General features: G+C 34.4%; 1 protein-coding gene across 1 annotated transcript; it reads left to right on the forward strand.

The window, feature by feature from the left end:
* Nucleotides 1-1,996: 1,996 nt before the first annotated feature.
* LOC122295340 (LOB domain-containing protein 22-like) lies at nt 1,997-3,552 on the forward strand. Its single transcript, XM_043104346.1, has 2 exons — nt 1,997-2,853; nt 3,296-3,552. The coding sequence occupies exons 1-2, from the start codon at nt 2,144-2,146 to the stop codon at nt 3,444-3,446; spliced, it is 861 nt and encodes a 286-aa protein (XP_042960280.1). The 5' UTR covers nt 1,997-2,143; the 3' UTR covers nt 3,447-3,552.
* The last annotated feature ends 8,558 nt before the right edge of the window (nt 3,553-12,110 follow it).

Below are 12,110 nucleotides of genomic sequence, written 5' to 3' on the forward strand. Positions count from 1 at the left end.
GAGAGAGAGAGAGAGAGAGAGAGAGAGAGAGAGAGAGAGAGAGAGAGAGAGAGAGAGAGAGAGAGAGAGTTTTTTAGGAGGAAGCTAGACGATGATTGTTATGTTTGGTTGTTAGAATGAGCTCAATACATTCCAAACCATTATTGATAGGACCTATTATTTTTCTAACTTTTCGTAAAAATGTTAAATCCATCTCTACCTACTTCATACATTCAAACACATTTTAATAGAATTTATAAAAATATTATTATTCACATATCAACTTAGATAATATGAGATCACCTCAGCATCCAAACGCAGACCTAGTCTTTGTCGACCCACCCGCAGCAACACCTCAACACATCATGGACCCCCTCTACCTTGGCTCACCAACTGCAACAACGTTTGCTTAAGAAACAACAACATCAATGCAGCATCAACATCACCAATCACTGGTCTCTCACTTGATCCCCTTGTTACATGTATTGATTGGGCTAGAAATTCGGAGATAAAATATTAGAGTGCAATGCAATGGCCTGTTCATAATGATATAATTTTAAACCTGATTGTTATAAATATATGCATTTGGTGGATAATCATGTAGACTACACCTTATTATGTTTCTTGTACATGTGATTTGGTTGGCACAATAAACTATGAGTCCGTTGTGCATGTGACTTGATTGACACAACAAACTACTATGAAGTTGCCTATAAAAAAAAATGTCTTGATAATCATTTGTGATACACAAGAAATGAGAGAGAAGTAAATGATATTAAACTCTTGAATAGTTAAGTACATTGCAATCTCTCAATCTTCCTATTTCTCTTTTGCAATCTTTAAATAATTTGTTACTTCTTTATAGTTTTATAACACTACAGATCCATATATGATCAACATCTATATATAATATATATAAAACATACATTTGTTTAATTGACCTGTAAGTTGCCTATTCTATATGGCGACATGTCCTTCATTTCTCGATCCCTGATCATGAAGTGAGAAATTCCAAACCCAATTTACCTGAATATCACATTTTGAGTCTTGACTGAACGTACCCGGCCCATGCATGCAGATTGTACGTTTCCGCAAGGGCTTTATCACTACGTACGTTAATTGTGGCACGTTGCATGCAATTTGTAATAATATTATATATCCATGTACGCGCGCGCATATATATGTATATGTGTGTGTATATATATATATATATATATATATATATATATATATATAAAATAAGATCATGTGACAAATTAAGTTTTATACGTGCTCATGATCATGGCTGTATCAATCCGAGTTACTAGCTTTTTGTTGGATCCTCCCATATATATATACATGTTCTTGACCATATCAAAGCAGATCATCTAATCTTACACTCATGATCTTGCTAAATTTTATCTTTAATTTGGAAAAAGTCAAAAAATCCTCCGCGTTTTGCGATTTTCTGTTTGTTTAATCAGCATTTGCTTAATTATTATAATTTGAAAGAAGAAACTTATGAATTCTGAAAACAAAGAGCATGATTATGATCATCAGCATCCAAATTAAGCTACAGTACGATTGAATCATCCAGTTAGTCGTTAGAGATATATGACTTAATTCATTTTGTTTTTACTGATCAAGATCACACAAAAAAATAACGTGGAACTTCTTTTTTAGTTTCTTTTATTTCCTGCATGCATGGATGGTACTGCATGGTCAAATGAGATCAGAACATTTACAATCATAGGGCTAGTGACAATACAAATGGCATAAATCCGATCGACTTTCCCTTGAAAATTAAGGGAAATATGTGCCAATTACAACAAATTACTTAATTCTTTTTCACATCCTATTTTCGGTTGACATTGTCTAGAGATATCTAAAACAGAACTCTTTCACACAATATTTTCGTTAGGATTATAAATTAAATATATATATTCTGTCTTTGATAATATATATATATATATATATGATTTGTTTTACCTTCTCCTCTCATTTCTCCCAGTCTTACATATGAGAGAAAAGAACCAGATCGAAAACCAAGCCCCATCATCAAGCCAAAAAAGCTGCAATTCGATCCATCTCCGCCGGAAACGCAGCCGATATCTCCACCCTTCCCAATACGCACGACCCAATAATACAACAAGAAACAAACGTACAGCCTACAAATTTATAAGGCATGAACCTTCATCCAAGACATGGTAACGGCACCACCCAAGCTTGCGCTGCTTGTAGGTACCAACGCAGGAAGTGCGCTCCCGACTGTATTCTCGCCCCTTATTTTCCTCACGATCGCCAAAAACAATTCCTCAACGCACATAAATTGTTTGGAGTGAGCAATATCACAAAGATCATCAAGAATCTTGACCAACCCGACAAGGACGAGGCTATGCGCACCATCATTTTCCAGTCCAACGTCCGTGCCAATGATCCTGTCGGTGGATGTTACAGATTGATACGGGATTTGCAGCGTTTGATCGATTACAACAAGGCCGAGCTCGATATTGTTCTACACCAACTTGCCATATGCCGAGCTCAGGCTCATGATCAACAGCCTGATCACTCCCAAATTCCAAACGTATTAGATGCTGCATTCAACTCCGAGAATGATCATATTAATATTAGTGCAGATCCGACTCTGGGTTCATGCAACGCATCAGAGCAATATCATAATCTTGGACAGCATCAAGAACCATACTTTGTTATTAATAATGATAGTTTGCAAGAAGATGTTAATGCATGGGCCGTGCAAGATTCTTTGTCGTTGTCATCTTTGCACATTAAGCATGGCGCTGCCGATGAATGCGATGATACCAAGCTGATTTTTGAGAGATCTTGTGAAAGAAACGAGATGAAGTTCGAGGCTGAAGATCAAAGAGTCGAAAGGAGGTTTGTACCATTGACCCTACTCTAGCTAGAATATAATGCATCGATATATATAGTTAAATACAACAGATCATCACTGCCAATAGCTTAATTTACATGCATGCATCATCTTCTTATTAATCGTTTGACATAATTAACAAGTTACGGATGATCTTAAGAGTCAATAAATGATGGCCTCTGCTCGATCGGGAATTATATTTAGATGCTACTAGAAAGATCTAGGACGCCCTCAATTCCCCCCAGCTCTAGGATGATTTTTTTCAAGATTTGCATTAATTCCTGGTTTTATTAATGGAATTGCCTTGATGGAGACACTCTTTTTTTTTTTCTTTTTTTCTTTTTTCAAAAAAAGATGAATTATTTTCAGATCATGAGTAGTACTCTTGACTTTGTCGTTTTCAGTTCATATTAAAACTGATCATGAATCCGAAAAAATTGGTTGCAGTTACGAGGCCATTTTAAGGATAGGCAATGAAGAAGATGGCTCTTGCATCCAGCAAGATCATGATCATCACGATGACATTCATGATGATGATCAGGACCATGATCTAAAAGGTGCAGCTACTTTATTTACCCTCACAAATTGTAATAGTTGAGAAATTAGTAAGTCGTACGTACATGTATTAAAGAATACGCGTATATATACACATAGCATGCAGGATATTATATATAAATATACTAGTAGAGAAGCAACGTGCAATACACGTTTACCTAGTTCGGATAATTAGTTATTTAAAAACATAATAATATTTTCCATACAAAATTAATCCTAATAAAAATTTTAATATATAGGCAAGAAAATCTTAATTCTACCATTTGTTTTTATAACAATAGTTAAAGTGGAGTATAGTAATTACATGTTTGCACATATCAAAATAGAAAAACATTAGTTCAAATTCAACATAAAGTTTAGGACAAACTTGATTCAAGTTTAATTAAAATATCAGTTTAAAATGTTTTTTTTTTTCATCATCATTATAGCTTTGGGCCATGTTATAGGGAACCAATCGAGACTACATTGAAGTTTTCGTATTGTTGGTTGAACTTGTCTGGGTCTGCAGCAAGTTAAATAATCTAATAATTTTGTGAAACTTGTGCTGCAATATTCTCAATATATAGTAAATGCTCCTACATAATAAATATTTAATAGCATCACATGATTAATAAAGAAGTAAAAAATTAATATGTAGAAAATTGAAATATTGTAAATCAATATAAGTTTTATTATGTAATGAAATTAGTTTGTTGAGATTTTTACTTCTGAGAATAAGAGTTATTTTCTATGTCGACTATCTTTTATGTATCTTGTAGATAAAAATAACATTTCTGAAAAAGTGATAACAAGGGAGTGATGAAATAGACTTTATTTTTTTATTATACACTCAAACAAAATATGACATTATATGTAAATTTAAAACATGGTAAGTGTAAAATAAATTAAAAGGCAAACCAAAATAAATAAAAATGACAATCATAAACATTTAAGAAAAATAGAATTAAGCTATCTGTATTTTTCAAAAATCTGAAAGGGAAACCCAACAATATACAAACTCAGCTAAACATATTAATAAAAAAATATACAAATCCAAAAAACAGAATCAATAAGAAAATATATAAATCCAAACCGAAAAAAATAAATCTAAAAGATATACAAATCTCAAAACACCATCAATTCTAAATCAAAAAGTACATATTCCCTATCAAAAAGTGCAAATTCCCTGCAATAAACAAACCAAAAAATCAGATTCCAGTTATAGGTTATACATGATCAAAACATGATATATATATATAGATATAATTTCCTCTTTAATTTTTTCTTTTATTTGAAAACTTCCACTGCGAGAAAAATATTAGATGATTTAACTTTAATATATTGAGAATAGCAGCTAGAATTTGAACTTAAATCCCAAGCAATCCGACCAATCAAAGCTCATATGTAAATTATGTAGAATTATTTCTACATTCTCTTTTTAATTAATTTGCATAAAGTTACTATGTAAGTATATATGTTAATTTTCCACGTACGTTATCATCATCTCTCACCTGCAACGGCCACTGGTATATTAAAAATATACTTTAAGGACACTCAAGCAAACTGACATTAACCCATTCGGCCTATTCCGATATGTCTGTATCTTTTCATGGGAACGGAATTTTGCTTTCTCGTCGTCGTGTCACTTAGCAAACAGCTAGCAAGTAATTAATCCTATGGCCAAACAGATCAAAAGTTTGATGGAGTACTCGAAAGGCGATCTCCTCTGATTCCTCAGTCAAAGCCTTCAAATCTGAGGCTCCATCGCCTACTACACGTGAAATCCTTTAAGCCCGACAACGCCACTCCAAGCATCATCTCACCTTCTTAGCCTGGATTCACCACACAGTAATCTCGGTTGGAGGAGAACCAAATTCAAGAACCACCCAAAGTGGTCAGAAGTCCCAGTTGCCGTGAAGCCAACCTCCACACCGTGAGTCCTCCTTCCACTTAAAACCGACACCACAACTCAGCCACAGCCCAGCCCTCTATCGTCCCGTAGCGTCACTACACCAGTAGTGCACCACCGTAACACCCCTCTACTCAGCCACCATGTGATAGCCACTGTCCAGCTCCACGCACGGCAACCACCTGCATGTAGAAACAAACGTATGCACCTCTGTTTTCGTTGCTCAAAACAGAGCATGGTCAAAGGAAGCAAGACCCCACGTACCTCCATCATCAGCCACTTTCTCGCTGGAAACTTCCACACGACACGGCCACAAATCGGTCGTACTATTCACGGGATGAGGAGTTTTGGTTTTTACCGGTTGATCAATCTCGGCTTTCGTGAGATTGGCGACGAGACCCTTGATTTGGATTCCTATCCTGCCGGATGGATGTAAAAATAGATGCCTACAAGTCATTGTCAGTGATTTTGATTCGATACCAAAAAGATAGGAGGGAAGAAAAACAACGGAAGGGAGGAGAAAAGATGAATGGGTTTTCGAGGCTCTGATTGGTTAGTGAGAAAATGACAGGCCGAAGCATTCACTGGCGACCCAAGTCACACGGTGAGTTTGAGATTGGCGATGAGACCCTTGATTTGGCATCACATGAGGATTTATTGGCTTCTCATGGGTCGAACTTCATGCAATCGATGAAGCCGAAGCTGGCGAAGCGACTGCGGAGTTATTCTTGAAATCGGAGATGGAGATCGACATCTTGAAATCAGAGATGAAGATCGCAATAAACGGACGTGCATAAAAAATATTGACCGACATTTATAATTAAATTTAACTGCGTTAAACATTTCCGTTAAAAATATAAACTTCTGTTAAAATAACAATTTTCGTTTCATAGCCTCCTTATACTTATACATAGACTTATTCTAAGCACCCACAACTCTAGCAGGTGCACACTTTTGCACACCATACGTGGCGTCTTCTTATTTTTTTTTTTTTAATAATTCAAAATGTGCATTTTTACAAAGCTTCATATTTCGGTTGAAATACAGCATTTCGAATTCCTCCCACGAAATCCCTCCTCCCTCACCCTTGAGTCACCTTCCTCCGCCCAACGCCACCAGAGACGCCATCTCTCTACCCAGTGCCACTAGCGATGTCGTCTCTCTGCCCAACAATACCGAGAGATGCTTCTTCATCTTCATTATCTCCTTTCTCAAAGGTAGAGTTGACAGCTTCCCTCTCAGAAGGTATGTCAGTTTTATTCACATTCAAAGCAGTATGATCTTACAAAATTAGAGACGTGGATCAAGTAGGTAGGCTCATTACCCATTCAACAATAGACAAATTCCTATCTTTAGATTTTTTCATAGCTTTCTGATTCGCATGTGCTGTTTTTTGGAGAAGTGGCCAACCAAGTGTTGATTCTGGTAGCTCTTTTTGGAAAAGAGAAATCGAGTTCAAAGGAGCTTCCTCCTTGTATTCATGATCATTTAGGCCGCAATCCCCAATTTTCAAGGCCCCATGATTATCTCCCAGGACACGTTCAGCTTTATGAATTGCATGTAAAATCTCCGATGCCTCTCCGTCTCTTAAGCAAATATATTCTTCCATCCTCGTGGGTTTCTAGCTCAACTTAATATGGAGAAAACTCAAAACTTCTCCGGTTTGTTTTTGAAATTACTGACTTGGCTAAAGAATGCTTTCACCCTCCTTAAAACTTATTCAAATGGACTTCCTTGTGTTATTGCAAAATTGATATCAATTTGAAAATAAAAGAAAAAAAGTTGAGGAGATCCTCAGTGGTTACTTGGCTTCAAGCGTTGAGATTGAAGAAGACAAAATGCTGAGGAGATTCGGGAAGGGGAGTTTGAAAGGATGAGCGAGACGAGGGGGAGAGTGGACTAAGAGTGCACACGGAACGACAACGATTTTGGGGGTGTTGGTGCAGGGATGCTGACGACGGAACGACTCGGTATTGGAACGACATTTGGGAGAGAAGAGCTCGAGCCCTATCTCTTCAAAAATCAAACGTGAAAATTCTAAGGGAGGAAACGGAAATCTGGGGATAAGTTCATCATTATACTAGCGCCACGTATGGTGTGCTTCGGCTGATCCCAAACAGGGGCTGCTCCCAATATTTTCTAGCAATTTAACCCCATAATCATTTTGTAATCAGTACATAGATCAATACTACTTGCTAGCTAGAATATTGAACAGTACATACGTATGTTCGTATACAGTATTTTTGTGGTATAATTGGTTGATCACTCGTGCTACTACCAATCAATATATACATACGACATTAGTGATTGCACATGTAGACTTTTTATTAAATAATAAAAAATATCATTTGAAAAAAGATATTTTTATAATTTTAAAAAATTTTAAAATAAAATTACTTAAACCTACATTGCAGTCTCTAAATAAGAACTATACGTAACATTGCTCTATATATATATGAGTTAGTTTACGCACAGTTTCCAAATAGAGACTATTGCCCCCATACATCAATGGATCTACACACAGTCTCCCACCTAAACTGCAAATAGAATTTATATATATATATACAGATTAATTTTACATATAACTGTAAAGTGCATAAATGTCACGTAATCACTCTGAAAAAGCGTAAGATCTACTATTAAAAATTTAATTTTTTTCATGTAAATTCCATATTTTATTTATTTTTTTTAAAACGATTACACAACGATTATACAATTCATGATTATAAATATTTTTTCTCATCCATGCATATATATACTAGTAAGGGCAACGTATGCCCAGTTGATACATATAAAGAAACAATAAAAAATAGTACAAAATAATAAATGAGAATATGAAAAAAGAAATTTAAACAAAAATTGAACAAAATATATAAAGTGAAGAAAAAAGTATAGACTTTACATACAATTTAATGCCTTAATTATTTATGTATATAATTACAATAGTGAGAAGTTTAAGAAGAAGAGATTTTGAGTGCTCATGACATAATTTGATTTATAGGATGGGCAGAGAGTACATTGAGTTTATTTTAACGCAGTTGTCCATATTGATTCATTTTTACACGCAAGTATATAATTCATTCATTTTCTGAAATTGTAATTGCAATATTTGCTCCTGTAATAATAAAAAAATATATAAAGACATAATGCATTAAACATTCTATCTCACCTGTGTGTTCGAACAGATCAACAATTGTACAATTCAATATTTCTTCTGCCATCAGTTTGAAGATAACAACCACTATACATATAGTATTTTTCTCTATTTCTAGATAGACTCAACAGCTAAAATTAATGAGAATATTAGTAATTACATAATTTTAACAATTACTATGTTATATTTATCATGTAAGGAATGATCATTTAAAATGATGAGATAAAATGATTTACCGTAGCTATAAGATCATGTTTTTGCAATTATAGCACATAAATTTTTCGTTGTAGTCATATCCAGTTGCTTTATTACAATTTGCACGGGACAGTGGAACTTCAAGGTGAAGGAAATGTTGCCGATCTGTCCCTCAGTTAAACTTTATCCACTTTTTATTTCCATTTTTATCCCTCAATTTTATTTGCATATACGCTTTTGCCCTTATTTTTGTTACATTATTCGCACAACTAATGTCTATAGTTGGAAGTACATTATTTTCCAAAAATGCCCTTGTTTTCCTAGCTATTTTCCATATTTTTATTGTGATTTTTTCTCTGTTTGTATTCCTAAATTTCGTTCTGTTGTTTTCTTTTTTCTTGTTTTGCCGACCTATTTTGGTCTTTTTACAATTCTATTACTTTTTTTTACTTCTTTTGTCGGTTGCTATTTTTGGTCTTTTTGCCCATGCTTTGTATTTTTCCCTCTGTTCCTCGAGTGCATTCACGAGCAATTTTGCCCCTACTTTTATATTTCTTTTTCCGTTATACTTGTACTTTTTTATATTTAGTTCTTTTTTATGGTTTTACATCTCTATTTTACTTTTTTTCCGCTTTGCAGTGTTTTTGTTTGACGTATTTTTATTCCAATTTTACCCCTGCTTATATTATGAATTTCCATTTCTATTGATTTTTTTCTTCTTTAGCCGTGTATTTTATTTTTATTTTATTTGTCTTTTTACATTTGTAGGCATTGTCTTCTCTACTTATTTTTTTTCTAATTTTATCCCTAATTTTACAAATAAATTGAAACCAACTGAAAGTTTTTATACTATTATTGTCTTTTTACACTCTCACTGACTAACAACTCACTTTTTCGTCTTTCAATATCTTCTACTCACAGCAATCAACTTCCTAATTCCTTCACTTTTCTTATATATACCTTAGCTACCCAACCAAGAATAATAAAAAACAAAACCCTCATAAGGAATTTTTAGAGGAAAAATCGGTATTCTTGAGCTTCGCATAGCCACCAGGGGTGCCTCTGGGTTGGCTACAAAGTGATGCTGTGCTTTGGCTATAGGTTGGCTACAGTAGGAGTATGATATCCTACTGTTTTAATTAAATAATTATTTTATTTATTAGTAATATTAGTTCTCTTGTTTTAAATTTAATGTAATTTTCATTATATTATTTTATAATTTCTAAGTCGTGAAATTTATTTTATCATGCCTTTTTTGTTATTGATTATTGGTTATTATTTAAATTTATCTCCACCTTAAATTATTTTATTGTTGTATTTTATTAATTTTTAATTTTAGTGTTTTATTTGTCTTTTATCTATTTTTATTCTACATTTTTTTAGTTTTTGGACTTTCTTTTCAGTTTGGACTCGTTTTTAGTGTGTTTTATTTCATTTTGGGCCCAGCCCATTCGGTTAGTAGAGCCCAGCCCGTTGGTTTGCATCCCAGCCCCATTTCTCTCCCAAACGGCGCCGTTTTGCGCCAACCCTTAGGTTTTTGTTTCCTTTTTCCTTCTCTATGCTGAACAACTCCTTCTTCATAATCATTGTGTTTCATCTTCTTCATCTGAAAGTCTTTGTTGTGTCGCAGCATTCATCTCTTTTCCTCTACATCATGTGTTGCCGCTGCTTCTCTTCTTCTTCCTATTTTTGGTTTTTTTTTTTTTTTCCTACAAATGCTTGTTGCCGCGCAGCTCCATTCTTTTTCTTCTTCGTCAGTTATGGTTTTTCTTTCTCTCTCTTTGATTCTCTTTTTCTTCTGTTACGAAACCGTGCCTTCTCTTTTTTTCTCTTGTTTTATTTTTCATCTGGTTTTTCTCCCTTTGCAGGTCTGATGTGGGCCTCCATGCCCGCCTCCTTCTCTCTTCGTCGTTCCCTTAGCATTTCCGAATCCAAGTTTGAGAAACTCCCTTTTTATTTCCAATTTTTCTTCCCCAAATCCGTGTGCCTTGAGTTCGGTTTTGCTATGTTTTTCAGCTCCTAAACTGTGAGCTTCATTTTGGTTTGCTTGGTTGTGTTCTCTCACCAAATCCATGTACCCACTGAAACATGCAGTGGCCTCCATCGAGGGCAGTGGCTTGTTGGGCAACTTTGGCTGACGTTGGAGAGAATTCCTCTGTTTCGATTACAGACAAAAATAGAGGTATGGCTGGCAGTTTACGTGGCTGATCTTGTGCACAACAGGAGTGTCTTGGCAGCGAGGGGTGGTCTGAGCAGAGAATGGAGGTTGAGTAGCTAGTCATGGCTGGTTCTGGGCTGTCCATAACAGTCCATGCAGGAAAAATTGGGGACTGAAAGTGTAACCGTTTGTTCCGATTTTGAGCAACCAAACACAGACTTTAAAAAGGTGAGGCTGCGACGATGAAAACGGGTTTGGGGAGAGGGCAAAAGGGACCGGCAAATACGTACACAAAGCATGGGTAAAATAAGAAAAAAAATATTAGACAAAAATATTGTAGCATCGGGATTTCCACTTATATATTCGGTATATATATACACACACATCAACGGCATCCCTAATTGTCCAATATATGACAGATTGAAAAGTGGAATAATGATGTCCTCCATCTCATTAGTACTGTATTGGATACTATGAAAACACGTGTCAACCACTTAATATTCATATTCATCCTAAACTCATTAAAGAAATGCAACTATTAATAAAAAAATCATATAAATATAAATTCACCAATTGTTATCGTTTAGCAGAGAGTAATGTTAGGTACGTATAAGTCTTACGTATATAAGTTTTGGGCAAGGCTACCATGGCACCCAGTCGAACGTTGAGCGTGCGGCCCAGGTAATATTTTTTTAATATATTTAAATATTTTTAAAAAATAAAAAAATATATCAATACTTTTAAAATTACTAAATTAGAAAAAAAAAATTACCAGCAGGGAGGGACTGGACGGTCAAACTCAAGAGGCATAGAAGTTTCTTCCAATAATTTTTTTTATAGAAGTGTGAATTTTATTAAAAAGAAAATTATACTTTTTAAGGTTACGTCCACTTATTTATAAGAGATTAACTTCAAACAATTTATGGCGTAAAAACATCCTCTTTACACTGTCCAATAAGTAACTGCCACCTTATAGTTCTAATAGAATAAAAAAAAAAAATTTTGTTACATACAAATATAGTTGCGTATTAATCTGTGTATCAATATTGATTTATTCATACTTAAAATTTAAATTAACACTATTTTCAATAAAATTTATTTTTTAACCAATCACATCATATTAATATACAAATTAGTGTATAATTATATTTATAACTATATTTTTTCTAAAAAACCTCTCAAAAACTTCAATATTTTTTTATTTCCCTCTTTCCCTCTCTCTCATCGAAAGAAAAATTACCTTTTTAATATGAATGAGAGAGATGACCAAGGGAGTTTTTCTTTCAATGAGAGAGAGGGAGGGAGGGGAGAA

Source organism: Carya illinoinensis, chromosome 2 (genome assembly GCF_018687715.1).
Source record: "Carya illinoinensis cultivar Pawnee chromosome 2, C.illinoinensisPawnee_v1, whole genome shotgun sequence".
Taxonomy (NCBI): domain Eukaryota; kingdom Viridiplantae; phylum Streptophyta; class Magnoliopsida; order Fagales; family Juglandaceae; genus Carya; species Carya illinoinensis.

Excerpts from the sequence above, each read along its gene's own strand:
- LOC122295340 (XM_043104346.1), top strand. The coding sequence starts at position 2,144 with ATGAACCTTCATCCAAGACATGGTAACGGCACCACCCAAGCTTGCGCT. Across the intron at positions 2,854-3,295 it reads GATCAAAGAGTCGAAAGGAG|TTACGAGGCCATTTTAAGGA; the intron begins GTTTGTACCATT and ends AATTGGTTGCAG.